Source organism: Anomaloglossus baeobatrachus, chromosome 1, assembly GCF_048569485.1.
Source record: "Anomaloglossus baeobatrachus isolate aAnoBae1 chromosome 1, aAnoBae1.hap1, whole genome shotgun sequence".
Lineage (NCBI taxonomy): Eukaryota > Metazoa > Chordata > Amphibia > Anura > Aromobatidae > Anomaloglossus > Anomaloglossus baeobatrachus.
Window position 1 is genome coordinate 559,842,446 of NC_134353.1, and position 21,961 is coordinate 559,864,406.

The following is a 21,961-nucleotide window of genomic DNA, read 5'->3' on the forward strand; positions in this document are numbered from 1 at the left end:
GACGGTTAGGCAAGGATTAATAATATACAGCCAGAACTGCTTGTGGTTCTGGGTGCATGGGGACATGACAGGTTCCCTTTAAGGTGCTGGTCTTGGTTTAGAAAGCTGAAATCTGGTGACCGGTTCCCTTTAAAAGTGAAACATTAGTGGCGTTTGTGTGCTAGCCAGCATAATTTTAAAAATAAAAAAATTCAGTTTCTGGGATTTGAACCCAGGAAGCAACATTCTTAGGAGACTTTCCATATTGTGAGCCTTACCACTTATGCACAGGTTAAAGGAATGCTAGATGGTGATTTTCCTTGGTTATGAGATTGAACATGGAAACACTCAGTGTGTCTCTGTAAGTCATTATGATTCTGATGTGTGATATGTGACTTCACACATCAAACATCACTGGAGTTTGTGTGCTAGCAGCATCATAAAAAAAAAAAAAAAAAAGCCAAGTTTCATTTTTCTACTGCGATCGGACCCAGGTAACAAACTCCAGAGACAGAAACTTTACCACTCAGCCATAAACTGAATAGGTAGAAGCTGGCTGTCTTTCTTGCTTTATGAGGTTAACCATGCAAATATTCTGGGTGTCTGAAAATCCTTCTGCTTCTGATGTGTGATATGTGACTTTCTTCACTTATCGAAGTCACCGATCACATTCAAACATAATTTGAATTTGGCTTGGAGAAGGTCAGTGTGAAAGGCCCACTGTATTGCAGACATATTTGCACTGAAAATCACATAACCAAATTATAGGCCCACATTCTATTACAGAGTAAGTAGCTCAGTAGTAAGTGTCATCTCTTTCAGATACAGAGCCCTGGATTCTAGTGCATATAGTGGACAGAGGTCTTTTTTCTTTTATTAGTACAGTGGAACCTTGGTTAATGAGAACAATCCGTTCTGGGAGTGTGCTTGTTAACCAAGTTACTCGTTCAGCAAAGCAAGAATTCCCATAGGAAATCAATGCAATGCAGACAATTTGTTTCACAACTTGTTAAATGTCCCATCCTGGTCCCTTATTGTGTCATTCCACACATGCACAAACACACACAAGCACACACGCACATATGCTCACCTTACCTTCCGTTCCATCGCTAGTCTCCTTGGACTTGCTGTTCACTAGTACGGGCTGTTTATCGGGTTACCATCACGACGAGGGAGGAACTTCCAGCGTTCTGCGCAAGCGCTGGCCAGATGACCCGACGTTGGAACGTTCTGCACAGAACGCTGGAGGCAGAGGGGAAAGGGCGGGCACGAGATGATGGGCGGGCACTTGCGATGCAATCACAGTGCCGCCCATAGACTCGTGCCTGCGACACACGTAACCAGCGGTACTCGCGTGCGCGGCACCTCGGGCGCAGTGGGCGGCGTCCTGAAGTATGGAATGGAGCGATGGGGGACGGCCTAAAGCGACAGGGAGGCAGACTAACGGCCACCAGGGAGCCCGCCCCCGTGTACCATTATCAAGATTTGAATACAAAAAGGTACCACTTTATAAAGTCTTTATTTTGGTCAGAAAGGGAGTACAAGAACAACAGGAACCTTGCTAGAATGCAGCCCAGGAACTGCAGAGGGGGAATCTTTTAGGTTTCAAGCTAAATTTCTGATGACAGGTTCCCTTTAAGGAATAATTGGTAAGTATGAAGAGAAATGAAGATGTATAAACTTTTAGAAATAAGCTGAAGAACTGAAATAGCAGGAAAGAAGGCAAAAAATTGTGTATAAACTGATGAAACGGAGCACTCACGAAAAAGGAAAGCCCATCCGCAAGAAGAGAAAACTGAAATGCGAGATTGAGGGGAAAAAAAGAGCATGTGTGTGGCGTCCCAGAGGCTCAGTTGCCCCAAGGAATTGCATCTGGTTTAAGTTGTAATTCTCTCTCGGTGGAGAAGAGGTTAATCACTGGTTTCTGCCATACACTTACAAACATCTAGCATGAGTCACAAGTAACATACAGGAAGCCAGGCTGGAGATCCCTCAGCCATGCTGAGACATTCCTTTGAGGGGGGAGGGGCCGCTCTCAAAGAGCAGTTTCACTTTTAGTCACAGAATAGTGATGGGCAGTCCGGCTCTTTTTGGTGATCCGGTTCCCGTGCCTCCGCTCACCAAAAAGAGCCGGATCTTTCAGATCGTTCTCGGCTCCGTATTAAATATGTGTTCATCCAAGGTGAACACATTTAATATTGTAGTAACGCCGCCAAAACCCCGCCCACCCGCTGCTAAATCCCGCCCACTTACAAGTGACCAATTATATTGTTGAGAGGGCAGGGTTTAGCCACGGGTGGGCGGGGTTGCAGCGGCCAAAAGAACAGTTTAGAGCAGACCTGGGCAAGGGGAGGCCCGCCTACTGTCTGTGACCGGCCCGCCCGTCTTCAGTCGGTGCAGTGGAGCCGGGTTACTGCGTGCCGGGCAAGGAGAGATCCTGCAGCTCTGCACAGTCAGTGCAGGCAGCAGAATGCAGGAATCTCTCCTCTGTTCCCTGCCCGGCACTTTCTCTGTGACGTTGTCAGTACTGTGCGGCCTGTGTCATTTCAAAAGTTCCCGCCGGGCAGGGTAAGAAGCGGCACAGCGGGGGCCTTCACAGAGAGAAGCAGCAGCGGGGGCCCCTCGGAGAACAGCATCGACGCAGCTCAGCGGGGGGCCCGTACAGGAGAAGGAGGAGCTCAGCCGGGGGGCCCGTACAGGAGAAGGAGCAGCTCAGCCGGGGGGCCCGTACAGGAGAAGGAGCAGCTCAGCCGGGGGCACGTACGGAGGGGACAATAAGAAGGGAGAGGTAAGTAGTGACTAATAAGCTGAGGAGGGACAATGGGGGAGGGGGGGGGACTGGTGACTAATACTGGGGGTGCAGTGGTGTAGTTTTACAGGTGTAGTATATGGTGTTGTGTATATAGTGGTGTAGTAAATGGGGGTGTAGTGATATAGTATATTACAGGTGTAGTATATAGGGGTGTAGTGATGTAGTATATTACAGGTGTAGTATATGGAGGGAGTGTAGTGATGTAGTCTATTACAGGTGTAGTATATATGGGGTGTAGTTTATTACAGGTGTAGTATATGGAGGGGGTGTAGTGGTGTAGTTTATTACAGGTGTAGTATATGGAGGGGGTGTAGGGATGTAGTATATTGGGTAGAACTGAGTTAATTATAGTTGTCCGCCCTCTAAAACCATCCCAATTTCCCATGTGGCCCCATGGGAAAATTAATTGCCCACCCCTGGTTTAGAGATCTTAGTGGTTCTCACTGGTGATCCGGCTCCTGTCGGTCAGAGCAGGGAGCCGGATCTTTGTGTCGGATCGTTCACAACCGACACATCACTAGAACAGAACAGCTCAGGACAGAGAAGGAAGCAGACAGCTTGAGCAGAGCTAAAGCAGCCTTGGCTCTAGGATGGGAGATAGGTGTAGATAGTCCCAAGGCTAGGACGCTTCAGACTATGGGGAACCGTGTGTCAGCGCAAGGAGGAAGGTCTCACACATTTCCACAGATACCGGTGATTGCCTCTGATTCACCCGGGACGAGCTGGAGTATATCCATGGTGGCGGAGAGTGGCACCTCCGGGGAACCTTACGAGCTGTGAGTAAAAGGAACTTTGAAGCGCAGCCCTTGTGTCATCCTAGTCCTTGCCGGCGCTGCACTTCGGCGCCATCAGCCGTCCCCATCCTCCCAGGGGCTCACTCCACTTGTGGGGAGCTGGACTATCTGGACTGCGTTAACATCAGCCCCAGAGGAGAGCAACAACTCAGCGGCAGCTAACTCCTGGCCGCATACCACGGGTGGCGCTGCAAAGCATCCCCAATCCCCATCCAACATTACTCCTGGGAGAGGAAAAGTCGCAGGAAGGGTCTGCAGAGGAGGCCGAGACCCCAGTCACCACTGCAACCGGTGACACGCTCCCCAGGGATTTTTTGCCCTCCTTCCAACCCCCTCTACACCGGACAACACATACACCCGCTTGTTTGACTTTTACATGTAGCCAACAGGGCCACGGAACCGGGTCAGGCCAGTCACAGCAACCCCACAAAACCACTGGCCTGGTGACAAGTAACCCCTAAGACCTCGCGGGTGCTACATGTTCACAAAGGTAACTGTAAGACAGATACAAATGCGCATGCAACTAGAGTTAACATCAGAGCAATAATTCTGCTTGAACCATGAATAAGGCTCTGTAGAAACGTGTAGGTTTCAGGCCTTTATAACCAAAAATTCCTTGATTTTTTTCTTAATACATGATCATGTTGCCAATTTAAATTTTTGCACAATAAACAAGACGTTTTAACATTGAGCTAGCGCACAATGTGCTCCTGCTTTATACCCCTCAGAGCTGTATACTGCCCCAGTGCTGTGTACCCCCCCGAGCTGTATGTTCTCCTAGAACTAAATGCCTCCTCTAGAGGACTATGCCCCTAGTAATGAGTATGTCCCCAGCCTCTCCTGTGATGTATATATAGCAGTGTCAGTGTGTACGGTGTGCAGCCAGGACTGTTAGTGATGGCCAACAATCATTCCAAGGAGGAGCTAGATGGATGACAAGTGGGGGAGGTGAGTGAGGCTGCTACCAGCTTCCCCATATTAAAAATACCTTTAATGTGTCTGTATATATGAAGTGTGTATCTATATATGTCAGTGTATATAGATTTATGTCTGTTTTTGTGAATTTGTCTTTAAATATGTACATATATGTATATGCGTGTCTGTGTGTGCATGAGATCCATTGAGACTTTCGCCCCGGGCCCACAAAAACCTGGAGCCAACCCTACCACTCATTCACTTTTTTACTCATACCTTTTTGACAACGTTCATGGGTTTAATAATCTTTATTTATTTTATTCATTCCTATTTATTTACTATTCTGGCAATTTTCATTTCTTACAGCTCAGTTTACATTCTACATTTCAAATATTTATATTACCATTGTTGTATCTTCTGTTATGTATTGTGTTACGCGGTACTGGCATGCCATTTTTTTAAATTTCAAATGCTGTCTCCTAAATATACACCTGTTGTATTGGCTCAATGTACAGCTGTGATTTATGTCCTAAAGGAAAAACTTTCTCCAAAACGTGTAAAATAAAGATCACGGTCCTGGATTTTCTCACGGCAGCGCAGTATTTTAACCCCTTCTTACTCCACTTTGGTGTATGCAAACCTAAAATTCTTAGCCCCTCAATGTGCCCAAAGAGAGACAACCCACCATTTGTTTTGTGTTTTTGGGAGCTCTCATTTTGCTGAATTAGTTTTGGACACCATGTTGCTTTTGCAGAGATCCTGCAGTACCAGGACAAAAGAAATCTGGAAACTACACCCAGTATGGGTAATTATCTATGAGTATAACTAGTGGTAATAGTTACTTCAGTTTCTAAAATATTACCATGCTTAGCCATCTTTATAAAATATTTTTTTCATAAATGTAGAATAGTATGGGATGCTGGTCTTTTTTTTTCTCGATTTTTATATCACTGCCCATATAGGGAAGCTATATTCTTCTACTGTCCCTGCCCTCAAACTATAATGATAAGAGATGCACAATGCTGTTCCTGCACCTGTAATACAAGTGACGCTGGAGCTGCTCTTTTCTGCTCCTCTCCTCTGAGATGTTACATAACACATCAGGAGGCATGGCTTGTTCCATGCTGTTGGCAAGTCAGCCCCTTCATAATGTCTGCTTCTGTTCTATCAGAGAACAGGGGAGTGACCTTCTCTATGCTGTTGGCATAAGGCAGGGGTGGGGAACCTTTTTTACTGCCGGGGGCCATTTGAAAATTTCTGCCAACCTTCGGGGACCGCACAAAATTGTCAATGTAAAAATTACACAGCTATATTTGGTCAAACACTTAGTTAGCTCACCCCTACTGTGTGTGGCCGGAGCGGCTTCTCTTTTGTGCGTCTGTGATGTTCGGTGATACTTATGTTGCTTCTCTCTTTTCCAGGTTTGTCACTGTCTGGAGCGCAGGCAACTCTTTGTGATAAGATTGGTAGACCATATACATCACACAACAGACACAGGGACTGGTGCATATAAATCACAGGAGACACATACATGACTGAAGGGGCTGTTGGATTATACATCACATAGGAGATGCTGGGACTGCTGTATATACATCACATAGGAGACGCTGGGACTGCTGTATATACTGTACATCACAGGAGACAGCTACATCACTGGAGACACTGGGGGCACATACATCACCCGATAGGCTGGGGACATGTATATGTGATGTATATGCTATATGCTTTCAGCCTCTCCTTTAATGTATATGTGCCCAGCCCCTCCTGTGATGTATATTCCCCAGCAGCTCCTGTGATATGTATGGCCCCAACATCTCCAGTGTGATGTATATGCCCCCAGCGTCTCCACTGTGATGTATATGCTCCATCCCCTCTTGTGATGTATATGCTCCTAGCATCTCCAATGTGATGTATATACAGTCATATGAAAAAGTTTGGGCACCCCTATTAATGTTAACCTTTTTTCTTTATAACAATTTGGGTTTTTGCAACAGCTATTTCAGTTTCATATATCTAATAACTGATGGACTGAGTAATATTTCTGGATTGAAATAAGGTTTATTGTACTAACAGAAAATGTGCAATCCGCATTTAAACAAAATTTGACCGGTGCAAAAGTATGGGCACCTCAACATAAAAGTGACATTAATATTTTGTAGATCCTCCTTTTGCAAAAATAACAGCCTCTAGTCGCTTCCTGTAGCTTTCAATGAGTTCCTGGATGAAGGTATATTTGACCATTCCTATTTACAAAACAATTCCAGTTCAGTTAAGTTTGATGGTCGCCGAGCCTGGACAGCCCGCTTCAAATCATCCCACAGATGTTCAATGATATTCAGGTCTGGGGACTGGGATGGCCATTCCAGAACATTGTAATTGTTCCTCTGCATGAATGCCTGAGTAGATTTGGAGTGGTGTTTTGGATTATTGTCTTGCTGAAATATCGATCCCCTGCGTAACTTCAACTTCGTCACTGATTCTTGCACATTATTGTCAAGAATCTGCTAATACTGAGATGAATCCATGCGACCCTCAACTTTAACAAGATTCCCGATGCCGCCATTGGCCACACAGCCCAAAGCATGATGGAACCTCCACCATATTTTACTGTGGGTAGCAAGTGCTTTTCTTGCAATGCCGTGGTTTTTTGCCTCCATGCATAACGCCTTTTTGTATGACCAAACAACTCAATCTTTGTTTCATCAGTCCACAGGACCTTCTTCCAAAATGTAACTGGCTTGTCCAAATGTGCTTTTGCATACCTCAGGCGACTCTGTTTGTGGTGTGCTTGCAGAAATTGCTTCTTTCGCATCACTCTCCCATACAGCTTCTCCTTGTGCAACGTGCGCTGTATTGTTGACCGATGCACATTGACACCATCTGCAGCAAGATGAAGCTGCAGGTCTTTGGAGGTGGTCTGTGGATTGTCCTTGACTGTTCTCATAATTCTTCTCTGCCTTTCTGATATTTATCTTGGCCTGCCACGTATGGGCTTAACAAGAACTGTACCTGTGTTCTTCCATTTCCTTACTATGTTCCTCACAGTGGAAACTGACAGTTTAAATCTCTGAGACAACTTTTTGTATCCTTCCCCTGAACAACGATGTTGAATAATCTTTGTTTTCAGATCATTTGAGAGCTGTTTTTAGGAGCCCATGATGCCACTTTTCATAGGAGATTCAAATAGAACAACTTGCAAGTGGCCACTTTAAATACCTTTTCTCATGATTGCATACACCTGCCTATGAAGTTCAAAGCTCAATGAGGTTACAAAACCAGTTTAGTGATGTGCGCACGTTGCTTTTTACCTGCTTTTTACCTGCTTTTTTGCTGCTTTTTCTTCTGCGCTGTTTAATGCCAAAATGGATGTGTTCTTCTATTCAAGCAAAGTCTATGGGAATTTGGGTTTCTTGTTCACACTATGTTGTTCAAAATGCTGCCTTTTTGTGGCAGAACTTTGGTCAAAAACTCAGCTTTGCAGTGCAAAACCCAAATAGCAAAAACAATTGACATGTTGCTTCTTTGAAAAGCTGAGTTTTTGACCAAAGTTCTGCCTCAAAAAGGCAGCATTTTGAACAACATAGTGTGAACAAGAAACCCAAATTCCCATAGACTTTGCTTGAATAGAAGAACACATCCATTTTGGCATTAAACAGCGCAGAAGAAAAAGCAGCAAAAAAGCAGGTAAAAAGCAACGTGCGCACATACCCTCAGTCAGTAAAAAGTAGTTAGTGTTCAAATCAAGAAATTGATAAGGGTGCCCATACTTTTGCACCGGTCAAATTTTGCCTAAATGCGGATTGCACATTTTCTGTTAGTACAATAAACCTCATTTCAATCCAGAAATATTACTCAGTCCACCAGTTATTAGATATATGAAACTGAAATAGCTGTTGCAAAAACCCAAATTGTTAGAAAGAAAAAAAGGTTAACATTAATACGGGTGCCCAAACTTTTTTATATGACTATCACAGGAGGGGTTGGGGCATATCCATGACCGGAGGGTCTGGGAGCATATACATGACAAGAGATGCTGGGGGCAAATACATGACAAGAGGGGCTGGGGAACAGACATTACTAGGTCACTGGGAGGCATAAGCATTGCTATGGGGGGCACAGATAGCACTGGGGGGGCACAGACATCACTAAGGCGACACAGAACACTAGGGAGGCATGGACATCACTAATGAGGGGCACACAGACATGACTGAGGGGGGGCACACAGACATGACTGAGGAAGGGGGGGCGGCACACAGACCTCACTAAGGGGGGGGCACAAACATCACGAAGGGGGGCACAGACATCACTAGGAAGAGATTGCGGAGGCTGCAGACAGCACTGGGAGCTGCACATAGCAGTGGAGGGGGCATGCTGCACCCGAGAAGGGGCGGGAAGTGAGCGGCACACAGCGCCGTGGAGCGGGTGGCACACAAGTGTCGTGGAGCGGGCGACAGCGCCATGGAGCAGGCGGCACAATGCTGGGGGCGGTGAAGGTGATGTGGGATGGAATCACAGAGCGATAAACCCGCCCACAAAGTAAGTCCTGAGCTCGCTGGCACTTGCCACCGATGGAGCTCATTGGTGCGCACCAGCAGCACATGTGATTTAAAGGGCCAGCGACCGGTAATACCGCGGCGCGGCCGTAGCATTGCCGCCCCCGGAAATCTGCCTGCGGGCTGCAGAAAAGGTCATGGCGGGCGACATGCGGCCCGGGGGTTCCCCACCCATGGCATAAGGCAACCTCTGGTAATAGCAGCTTTCCTGCAGTCCTAGAACAGGGTGTGTGGCCAAGCCCCCATCATGTTTCCTTATCTTGAACAGAAGCAGATACTAGCAGGGGGCTGACTGTTACAAACAGCATGAAGGAGGCAATTATAGCATTATTTCTAGGGTTTTAACTCCTTCACGAACAGGCGATTTTCCACTTACGTGCTTTCGTTTTTTCATCCCCCTTCTTCAAAGTGCTATATTTTTTTTCTTCTTCATCTACACAGGCCTATGAGGGCTTGTTTTTGAAGGACAAGTTGTACTTTTGCATGACACTATTATATCATGTGGTGCACTGGAAAGCTAGAAAAAAAAAAATCCAAGTGTGTTGAAATTGCAAAAAAAAACAAGCAAATTGCAATTCCACAATGGGTTGTGTTTGTTTTTTTTATTTAACATGTTCCTTATATGGTAAAACTGACCTTGCAATAGGATTTTCTAGGTCAATATGATTACACAGATACCAAATATATTTTAGTGATAAAAAAAATCTGAATTAAAAAAAAGTACAATAAATAATTCACTTGTCGCCATTTTCAGAGACCCGTAACACTTTAAATTTTCGGGATATTTGGCTGTTTGCGGGCCTATTTATTTGCACCCTGAGTTGACATTTTTACAGATATTATTTTGGGGTAGGTACAATGTTTTGATCGCATCTCAGTGTGTTTTACTATAATATTGTCACAGCCAAAAAAAAAAATTCTGGTATTTCGGATTGGAGGGTGATTTTAACTTTTTTTTTCTCCATATTTTTAAACAACTTTTGTTACTTTCACGACATGCGGCGTACATGTACGTATGTGTATGAAGCAGACTCACCCGGTGAGCTCGCACTATAATCAGCAGGTAATGGCTGTGTGTTAACAGCCAGTTCCTATCGCAAATAATCATGTGAGGATTTGTGCTCTGACCTTGATTGCTTACCTGTTGCTATTAAACTCTGACCGCAGGATTTAAACAGCGCCATCATGGGGGCGCACTATTTTAAGCGCCCATTGGTGCACTTGTCACGTGATCGCAGGTTGCTATGACAGCAGAGGATCTGCTGAAGACCTCCATACTTGTTAAAGCAACGCTCCTTGGAAACAAACCCAGCCTGTGGCCAGGCTTCAAAGGAGACTGACTTTCTTTATATGCAGCAATGCTATGACATTTCGGTATATACCGTCTTTTCCTGAAGATAAGCTATACCCCGAAAAAAAAGCCCTAGTTGCAGTTCAATAATGAAGTGTCCATTCAGCTAAAAAAGTTAAAGAATACTGCAGGAGAGAGTTGGGCAATCTCACCCTCAACTACTATTTCTCCAAAAATAAGCCCTATCCCGAAAATGAGCTTTAGTGCATCCTTCAGTGCAAAAAAATATAAGACAGTATCTTATTTTTAGGCACACACAGTAGCACAAGCAATCAGATGACTGCAGGTTATAGTCCCATAAAGGGGACTCTTACAAACAATAAAAAATGTAATAAAAAGTACAAAATCTGGAAGAAATTTTTTTTTATTTTTTTTTTTAATTTTCACCAGTGTTATTTTATGAGGTAATGGCCTGAACACTGACATACCATTTCCCCGAAAAGAAGACATCCCCTGAAAATAAGACAGAGTAGAGGTTTTGCTGAATTGCTAAATATAAGACCTCCCCCAAAAGTAAGACCTAATAAAGTTTGTTTGGAAGCATGGTCGTCAAACAGAACACCAGGGCACGTTGTACATGGAAATAATGGTAGTAACAAGAAATTCTTGATAGGATTCAGTTTTTCCTGGTTATGATGGTTTGTGATGACCACTACTATACAGTATATAATAAATGTTCATTTTTTTTTTGTTCAACAATAATAGTGAATTCTTCATCGAAAAATAAGACAACCCCTAAAAATAAGAACTAGCGCATCGTTGGGAGCAAAATGTAATATAAGACACTGTCTTATTTTCAGGGAAACAGGGTATTGTACTTCATATTTAAATCTAGGATCATACTTTCTTCGGCGCTCCATTGGGAGACCCAGACGATTGGGTGTATAGCACTGCCTCCGGAGGCCACACAAAGCATTACACTAAAAAGTGTAAGGCCCCTCCCCTTCTGGCTATACACCCCCAGTGGGATCACTGGCTCACCAGTTTTCTGCTTTGTGCGAAGGAGGTCAGACATCCACGCATAGCTCCACTGTTTAGTCAGCAGTAGCTGCTGACTCTATCGGATGGAAGAAAAGAGGGCCCAGATAGGGCCCCCAGCATGCTCCCTTCTCACCCCACTTGCGGTTTGTAAGGTTGAGGTACCCATTGCGGGTACGGAGGCTGGAGCCCACATGCTGCTTTCCTTCCCCATCCCCCTGAGGGGCTCTGTGGAAGTGGGATCTTACCGGCCCCCAAACCCTGAGGCCGAGCTCCATCCACAGACCCAGAGACCCTGCTGGAGGAGCTGAGTACAGTCAGGGACAAGGCCCTGCAACGTTCAGGTACTCTGTGTCCCCGCACAGACAGGCCACGCACACTCCAGGCTTGCTGGGTGTGCTAGTGCGCCGGGGGCACTAGCGCTGCGCGCTCGGGTTAGAGTCACTGCAGCTTAGCTGAGTGATTTTATGTCTTGGGAACTACCGCGCCGGCCGCTCCGGGAGCGGCGGCGCCGCTGGGACTTGTAGTGCGCCGGGGACTCGCGCTGCCCGCGCTTTTACGGCGGCAGCGCTCATAAATCTAGTCCCCGGCTTTTGCGGCCTAGCTCTGCTTCGTTCCCGCCCCCACCCTGTCAATCAGGGAAAGGGAGAGACGCTGTTCTATAGCCAGCGCCGAGGGCTGGAGTCTTATTTACATACTCCAGCCCTCTCACTGGGCACAGTGGGGACGCAAGTTTCCCGCTCTTGGTCTCAACACGCCCAGGGCCCGCCCCTCTCCACAGGACGCCGGCAGCCATTCCTGCATGCAGTCTGGCTGGAGAACGGACACAGGCTCTGGGGGACTCAGACAAGGAACTCTGGCGACCACACACCCGCGTTTATGCGGGCGGTAAGCTGCACATAAGTGCTGGCCCCACTAGTGCCACAGTGTTATTTGGTGCATTTTTTCCCTGTACCATATATATTTATATTGCACTGTACAGTCGCTTCTTGGCTTATACCCTACATTGCTCTGAGGAGACAACAACATGTCATCCGCAAAACGCAAGGGTGCCAAGGCACAGGCGGTATGCACTGCTTGTGCCGCATGTGGGGCTAATCTACCGGCAGGTTCCAATGACCCCCATTGTGTGCAATGTTCCATCCCTGTGCCACTTCGGCAGCCAGAGTCTATGGTAGTAGTGGCCCAGGCAGAGACGCCTGTGAACCCTGCCCCGGTGACGGGGACAGAATTTGCAGTTTTTGCTGATAAGATGTCTGTGACTATGACAAAAATCCTGGAAACCTTGCAGTCCAGGCCAGTTTCTCAGACCATGGACACTGCTGTGTCTATGCTCCCCGGTCCCCCTCAGTTGGAACTAATCCGTACTTCAAGGGGGTCCCAGGCATCACAGGCTGAAGACTCTGACTCGGATGACAGTCCCAGGCAGCCTAAGCGGGCTCGCTGGGAAAGACCCTCGCCGTCATCACACTGGTCAGGGTCTCAGCGAGACGAGGATCTGTATGAGGAGACAGAGGTGGGTGATCAGGAATCTAATCCTGACACCGCTCTCAATCTAGATACCCCTGATGGTGACGCTATGGTAAATGACCTTATAGCGGCCATCAATAGACTGTTGGATATTTCTCCCCCAGCCCCTTCAGCAGAGGAGGCAGCTGCACAGCAGGAGAAGTTCCATTTCCGGTATCCTAAGCGTAAATTGAGTACTTTTCTGGACCACTCTGACTTCAGAGAATCAGTCCAGAAACATCATGCTTATCCAGATAAGCGTTTCTCCAAACGTCTTAAGGATACACGTTATCCCTTTCCCCCTGACGTGGTCAAACGCTGGACCCAGTGTCCAAAGGTGGACCCCCCAATCTCCAGGCTTGCGGCTAGATCCATAGTTGCAGTGGAAGATGGGGCTTCACTTAAAGATGCCAATGACAGACAGATGGACCTTTGGTTAAAGTCTGTCTATGAAGCTATCGGCGCGTTGCTCCAGCATTCGCGGCCGTGTGGGCACTCCAAGCTATTTCAGCTGGCCTGGCACAGGTGGACTCTATCATACGTCAAGCAGTGCCGCGAGTAGCGTCCCTAACCTCGCAAATGTCTGCGTTTGCGACTTACGCTATCAACGCTGTCCTAGACTCTACGAGCCGTACCTCAATGGCGTCTGCCAACTCTGTCGTTTTGCGCAGAGCCTTGTGGTTAAAGGAATGGAAAGCAGATTCTGCTTCCAAGAAATGTTTAACCAGCTTGCCACTATCTGGAGACAGACTGTTTGGTGAGCAATTGGCTGAGATCATTAAACAGTCCAAGGGTAAGGACTCCTCCTTACCCCAGCCCAGATCGAGCAAACCTCAACAGAGGAAGTGGCAGTCGAGGTTTCGGTCCTTTCGAGGCTCCAGCAAGACCCAATTCTCCTCGTCCAAAGGGACTCAGAAGGAGCAAAGGAGCTCAGATTCCTGGCGGGCTCATTCACGCCCCAAGAAAGCAACCGGAGGAACCGCTTCCAAGGCGGCTGCCTCATGACTTTCGGCCTCATCCCTCCGCATCCTCGGTCGGTGGCAGGCTCTCCCGCTTTTGCGACATTTGGCTGCCACAGGTCAAAGACCGGTGGGTAGCAGATATTTTGTCTCACGGGTACAGGATAGAATTCAGTTCTCATCCTCCGCCTCGGTTCTTCAGAACCTCCCCACATCCCGACCGAGCAAATGCCCTTCTGCAGGCGGTGTGCTCACTAAGAGCAGAAGGAGTGGTGATCCCTGTTCCTCTGCAGGAACAAGGACAAGGTTTTTACTCCAATCTCTTCGTGGTTCCAAAAAAGGACGGCTCGTTCCGTCCTGTTCTGGACCTAAAGCTGCTCAACAAGCATGTGAACGCCAGGCGGTTCCGGATGGAATCCCTCCGCTCCGTCATTGCCTCAATGTCTCAAGGAGATTTCCTTGCATCAATAGACATCAAAGATGCTTATCTCCACGTGCCGATTGCTACAGAGCACCAACGTTTTTTACGTTTCGTGATAGGAGACGACCATCTCCAGTTCGTAGCTCTGCCATTTGGTCTGGCGACAGCCCCACGGGTTTTCACCAAGGTCATGGCGGCAGTGGTAGCAGTCTTGCATTCTCAGGGACATTCGGTGATTCCTTACTTAGACGATCTACTTGTCAAAGCACCCTCTCAAGAGGCATGCCAACACAGCCTGAATGTTGCGCTGGAGACTCTCCAGACTTTCGGGTGGATCATCAACTTTTCAAAGTCAAACCTGGCACCGACTCAATCACTAACGTATCTTGGCATGGAGTTTCATACTCTCTCAGCGATAGTGAAGCTTCCGCTGGACAAGCAGCGGTCACTACAGACAGGGGTGCAGTCTCTCCTTCAGGGTCAGTCGCATCCCTTAAGGCGCCTCATGCACTTCCTAGGGAAGATGGTGGCAGCAATGGAGGCAGTCCCGTTCGCGCAGTTTCATCTGCGCCCACTTCAATGGGACATTCTCCGCCAATGGGACGGGAAGACAACTTCCCTAGACAGGACAGTCTCCCTTTCTCAGATGACCAAGGACTCTCTGCAATGGTGGCTTCTTCCCACCTCATTATCACAGGGAAGATCATTCCTGCCCCCATCCTGGGCAGTGGTCACGACAGACGCGAGTCTGTCAGGGTGGGGAGCAGTTTTTTCTCCACCACAGGGCTCAAGGGACGTGGACTCAGCAGGAGTCCACCCTTCAGATCAATGTTCTGGAAATCAGGGCAGTGTATCTTGCCCTATTAGCCTTCCAGCAGTGGCTGGAAGGAAAGCAGATCCGAATTCAGTCGGACAACTCCACAGCGGTGGCATACATCAACCACCAAGGAGGGACACGCAGTCGGCAAGCCTTCCAGGAAGTCAGGCGGATTCTGATGTGGGTGGAGGAAAGAGCATCCACCATATCCGCAGTTCACATCCCGGGCGTAGAAAACTGGGAAGCAGACTTCCTCAGTCGCCAGGGCATGGACGCAGGGGAATGGTCCCTTCACCCGGACGTGTTTCAGGAAATCTGCCGCCGCTGGGGGGTGCCGGACGTCGACCTAATGGCGTCTCGGCACAACAACAAGGTCCCGACCTTCATAGCGCGGTCTCGCGATCAAAGAGCTCTAGCGGCAGACGCCTTAGTGCAAGATTGGTCGCAGTTCCGGCTCCCTTATGTGTTTCCACCTCTGGCACTCTTGCCCAGAGTGTTACGCAAGATCAGATCCGATTGCGGCCGCGTCATACTCGTCGCCCCAGACTGGCCGAGGAGGTCGTGGTACCCGGATCTGTGGCATCTCACGGTCGGCCAACCGTGGGCACTACCAGACCGACCAGACTTACTGTCCCAAGGGCCGTTTTTCCATCGGAATTCTGCGGCCCTGAACCTGACTGTGTGGCCATTGAGTCCTGGATCCTAGCGTCTTCAGGATTATCCCAAGGGGTCGTTGCCACCATGAGACAGGCTAGGAAGCCCACGTCTGCTAAGATCTACCACAGAATGTGGAAGATATTCTTATCCTGGTGCTCTGCACAAGGAGTATCCCCCTGGCCATTCACGTTACCTGTCTTTCTTTCCTTCCTGCAATCTGGGTTGGAAAAGGGCTTGTCGCTCGGCTCCCTTAAAGGGCAAGTCTCGGCACTATCCGTGTTTTTTCAGAAGCGTCTAGCGCGACTGTCTAAGGTGCGCACGTTCCTGCAGGGGGTGTGTCATATCGTACCTCCGTACAGGAGGCCGTTAGATCCGTGGGATCTAAACAAGGTCCTTGTTGCTCACCAGAAGCCGCCTTTCGAGCCCCTGAGGGATGTGTCACTTTCTCGACTCTCACAGAAAGTGGCATTTCTGGTAGCGGTCACGTCTCTTCGGAGAGTGTCTGAACTAGCAGCGCTGTCATCCAAAGCTCCCTTCCTGGTGTTCCACCAGGACAAGGTAGTGCTGCGCCCCATTTAGGAGTTTCCCCCTAAGGTGGTATCCTCTTTTCACCTTAATCAGGATATCTCCTTGCCTTCCTTTTATCCGCATGCAGTTCATCGGTATGAAAAGGATCTACATTTGTTGGATCTGGTGAGAGCACTCAGAATCTACATTTCCCGCACGGCGCCCCTGCGCCGCTCGGATGCGCTCTTTGTCCTTGTCGCTGGTAAGCGCAAAGGGTCGCAGGCTTCAAAAGCCACCCTGGCTCGATGGATCAAAGAACCAATTCTTGAAGCCTACCGTTCTGCTGGGCTTCCGGTTCCATCAGGGCTGAAGGCCCATTCTGCCAGAGCCGTGGGTGCGTCCTGGGCATTACGACACCAGGCTACGGCTCAACAGGTGTGCCAGGCAGCTACCTGGTCGAGTCTGCACACTTTCACCAAACATTATCAGGTGCATACCTATGCTTCGGCGGACGCCAGCCTAGGTAGAAGAGTCCTGCAGGCGGCAGTTGCCTCCCCGTAGGGGAGGGCTGTCTTTGCAGCTCTAACATGAGGTATTTCTTTACCCGCCCAGGGACAGCTTTTGGACGTCCCAATCGTCTGGGTCTCCCAATGGAGCGCCGAAGAAGAAGGGAATTTTGTTACTTACCGTAAATTCCTTTTCTTCTAGCTCCTATTGGGAGACCCAGCACCCGCCCTGTTGTCCTTCGGGATTTTTGGTTGTTTTTCGGGTACACATGTTGTTCATGTTGAACGGTTTTCAGTTCTCCGACGTTACTTCGGAGTGAATTTGTTTAAACCAGTTCTTGGCTTTCCTCCTTCTTGCTTTTGCACTAAAACTGGTGAGCCAGTGATCCCACTGGGGGTGTATAGCCAGAAGGGGAGGGGCCTTACACTTTTTAGTGTAATGCTTTGTGTGGCCTCCGGAGGCAGTGCTATACACCCAATCGTCTGGGTCTCCCAATAGGAGCTAGAAGAAAAGGAATTTACGGTAAGTAACAAAATTCCCTTCTTTTGTTATAGTGGAAAAAAAATTGGAAATTTGGTGAAAATTTTGTAAGTTTTTAATTTGTATTCCATTAAACCAGAGTTATGTCACACAAAACAGTTAATAAATAACATTTTCCACATATCTACTTTACATCAGCACCATTTTTTACATTTTTATTTTTTTTTGTTAAGAAGTTAGGTTTATCAGCAATTTCTCATTTTTCCAACAAAATGAAAAAAAAAAAAAAAAAAACTACAACGGGAAAATAGTAAAACAGGTGCGCCATACATAGTCTCCAGCATGGCTGTAACTGCTTCTGGGGCCATTCACTAGATTCAGACATATTCACTGCTTTCCCCGCCCACTGGCAGTCCAGACATCTGTGATTGGTTGTAGTCATACACGCCACCAGCCTGTGTGACAGCGTCTGACTGCTTTGCAATCACAGACCCTGTCTACCACTCTACCCTGAAGTAAAAATAAATAAAAAAAAATAAAAACTGGCATAGGATCCCTCCATATGATACCAGTACAGATAAAGCATATGGCTACAGCCCCAACGATGTGCTTATCTTGGCAGAGTATCAAAATAAGAAGAAACGCATCCTAGTATGGGAGGGACCATACGCCAATTTTGTATTTATTTTTACAGCAATAGAGACGCACATAGTCCCTCAGATTGTTGCAGTCAGACACTGTCACACAGGGTGGGGGCGCCTCTGACTGCAACCAGAGAGGTAGGGACTGCCGGCAGGCGGGGAAAGCAGTGAATATCTAAGAAGGATAATGACTGGCCCCACAAGTAGTGTTAGAGCCGTGGTGAGATCCGGTAAGTATAACGCATCTGCTCCAATCCTCCTATCCCTTCAACCACAATTTTAAAGAGCCAGATTCTGGTTCGCATAGAATTATTTGGCAACCAGTGTCCGGTCAGATATCCGGGAATAATTCCAGGCCCAAACTGGGTTTGGGGTTTTTGTTTATTTTAAAGCGGTGGGACCCACAAGTCTGTCCATTGCTATTTATACAGTGGAACCTTGGTTAACGAGAACAATCCGTTCTGGGAGTGTGCCTGTTAACCAAGTTACTTATTCAGCAAAGCAAGATTTCCCATAGGAAATCATTGCAATGCAGACAATTCATTCCACAACTTGTTAAATGTCCCATCCTGGTCCCCTATTGTGCCATTCCACACACGTACAAACACGCACAGACATATTATGCTCACCTTACTTTCCGTTCCATCGCCGATCTCCTGGAACTTGCAGTTCGCCGGTACAGGATGTGTATCGTGTAACCATCGCGACGAGGGAGGAACTTGCGCTGTCGTCAAAGGCAGGAGCCGCTTGCCTTTGATTGGCCAGTGCGCTGCCTTTGAGTAGCGGCTGACAGCGGAATTTCCTCCCTCATCGCAATGGTTGCCGATACACATCCTGTACCGGCAAACTGCAAGATCCATGAGGCCGGCGATGGAACGGAAGGTAAGCTGAGCATAATGTGTGTGTGCTTGTTTGTTTGTGTGTGTTTGTGCGTGCTTGTGTGGACTGCAAGAGCGGGTCAGAGCGCGGTGGATGTACGGAACCGGAAGTGTGTGCGGTGAGTATTTTGCTCGTTCTGCAAAGCTTATTCGTATACTGAGTTACAAATGCACAGGAAGCTTTGCTCATTAAGCAGAATACTCGCTAACTGGGTTACTCGTTAAGCAAGGTTCCACTGTATATAACTTTATGTTCACGTTTTTTGTTAGCTGTATTATGAAAAGACAGTTTTGCTACTTTTTCACGCATTTATAATATTTTTTTCATTTTTGGGGGGGTTCTTTACGTTCAAGGGAAGTAGGGATGTTTAAAATATATTTTAAATTTTTGTACTTAGTCATTATATTGGATATTAACATTTATTCGCTTGATCACTGGTACAATGTTTTGCAATGCAGCAGATAAACAGAGACATTGACACAAGCCTCTCAAACTACAGTATGATCCTGGCATGGTCTGACAGGCTTGACATAGGTGGCTGATACAGAAGTCGTCATGACAACATCGGCTTGATATGGCAGCGATACATCCCCATGATCACGTCACAGGGGTCCCGATCGGGTAGGGAAGGGGGGGGGCGCACTCCTTCACCCAGCCCCCTAAATATTGCGATCGCTATTGACCTCAGTACTAAGGGGGTTAAACAGCCAGGGACAGTGCAGGGGCCATCCCTGGCTGCGACAGCCGGAGCTCGACTATAGCTTACGCAGATTGCCCATTGGCGATCGCAAGTGCACAGCCCCTGTAACCCGTGAGATCGTCATGACGTACCCATAATCCCATAAGTCACGGGTCGGGAACCCCTTCCGAACCATTAATTATGGGTCTGTCCTAGATCGTGAAGGGGTTAAAAATAAAATGAAAAAAAGTTAAAATTACACATGTGGTATCGCCACGATCAAAAAAGTCCAATCTATCAAATATAAAAATAATTAACCCAATTGGTCAACACAGTGAACAAAAAAAAAAAATTCAAGAATGCTTAAATTACATTTTTTGGGTCGCCACAATGCCACAAAAGTACTACAGCAAACCATTAAAATGTCATATTTATCCCAAAATAGTATGAATAAAACCACTCATCCCACAAAAAAATAAGCTAACACACAGCTCCATCGACTGAAAATGTTACAGGTTTTGAAAAACGAATCCCATTTTTTTATTTATTTATTTTTTTTTTTTTTTAAAAACTGTACACTATAAAAACAATTCCCCAAAAACATGTTAATTTGGATTTTTTTTCCCCATTTTCCAGTACACTACGTGGTAAAATGCATAGTGTAATACAAAGGTACAATCCGTCCTGCAAAAAAAACAAGTCCTCATATGTTTATGTTGACAGAAAAATAAAGGAATGGCTCTGGGATGAAAGGAAGTAAAAAACGGAAATTAGCCCAATCGTGAAGGCGTTAAAGGGCTTGTCTGGTCTAAAATGATATCTGCAGTCACTTTATGTGTCACTCTAGACTTATGAATCCTCCCAATGCACACACTGTCCACTGCAAGGATTCACCGGTTTCTGGAGTTGAGAACGGTGGTCACGTTACTGCAATTGTGCATTATGCAAGTTCCCGACCATAACCCGACAAGTGAGCATCGCCTCACTCAATACAGGTGTATTGAGCAAGGTTGCGCCTACTAGTCAGACACGCCCATGCCATACACTTCTATTGAGTGAGGCCACGCCCACTAGTCGGGTCATGAAGGGGGTTAAGAGCCATATTGCTTTATTTTCTGCCAAATGAGCTGGGCCAGAGTTTGTTTTTAGCAGCATGTAATTTCTAACAATACCATTTTAGTGCATGTATAACTTTTCAATTGTTTTTTATTCTGTATATTTTTTCAAATTATTATATATAATGCTTTATTATTATTATTTTATAAGGCAGACTCCTAACTGACTAGCTAAAATGGCAGACTCAGAGATAATTGTTTGAGCTCTGTCTACAATGACATTTACACCGCACGCCGATTTTTTGGGGGTGCCAGTGAAATAGAAACGGAGTCCCATGCCTGTGTTATCCAACTAGATGCCACTGTTATTATTGACAGCAACATCTAAGTGGTTAAACGGCCACAAATGGTGTTCACAGAGATCATGGTAGTGGCAACAGTGTCAGATGTTCAGTCTCTCTTTTGATCACTCACTGACAGAGGCTTAGAGGAGAGACCACTGGAATCTGAGTGCTATGATTGCCACATGATCTGAGGATATCAGGTCCCAAGCAACTTGATTGGGGGCACTGTGGGGAACCCAACCTCCAGTGAAAGGCCCACCCGTAAATATACGCTGCATGAAGCCCAGCAAGGGTACCCGGAAGAGATTAATGGATTATCTGCAACAGAAGTAGCAAATGTTGCGACCATAAAAAGATTCTTGGCACAATGGGATTTGGGAAGGAAGGTGATGTGCCACCATGGTGACCCCACCGGGTACCATATTCCTGCTACAGCCCACGGGCATTTTCTTTTCTTTTTATTATGAGAATCTAAGTAAAATTGGGCACAAGTCTGTATTTGGGGTTCATATTTTGACTACAGAAAGCAGATAACAGCATCTATATTGTATCTTTATTTTTGTAATAATTGTAAGACCAAACATTTTTCCTTACATACAGAATACCTTGTCTCACATCTTGACTCATTTTGCTGAGACTTATTATTCTCTTCCTTGATCTTCATTATATCATATCCTTCATGAAAATAGCATCACAGGTCATATAGCGAGGATATTTGTAAAAGAAGATATATTTATAGACAATAGTGTTACAGCAACATTTCTGACCCCAAATTTCTTGACCAACACTAAACTTGCAGAACTGTAGTTTCCCTATGCACAATGAAAAAAAAAGTATTTCATGCTCTTTGCATGTGGAGATTCATTTCCTGTACATGTAATCAGTGAGTTCACAGATCTGGCAAATTACTTTTGTTGTAAATTATCACTTTTAATTAAATGTTCCAGTGTCAACATAAGCATATGCTACAAAGTCTCCAAGTTTATTGCCCTCCGTGTCATAATGAAGCATCTTGAAGCAGGCGTCACAAAAGAAGCAAGGATCGTCTGGAGCAAGGCTGTCTTGGTTTGTTACCCACCTGAAATACAGAAAATAAATAAAAAGTGATTGTTTATTTCCTTTTT

The 21,961-nt window shown here is 46.5% G+C and overlaps 1 protein-coding gene across 1 annotated transcript in view; it reads right to left on the reverse strand.

The window, feature by feature from the left end:
- Positions 1–20,656: 20,656 nt before the first annotated feature.
- Positions 20,657–21,961, reverse strand: part of SNAPC3 (small nuclear RNA activating complex polypeptide 3) — an 89,417-nt gene continuing 88,112 nt past the window's right edge. Inside the window, exon 9 of the mRNA XM_075339569.1 lies at positions 20,657–21,915. Coding sequence (XP_075195684.1) covers positions 21,768–21,915 — 148 coding nt within the window. The 3' untranslated portion in view covers positions 20,657–21,767. The remainder of the gene's footprint in view (positions 21,916–21,961) is intronic.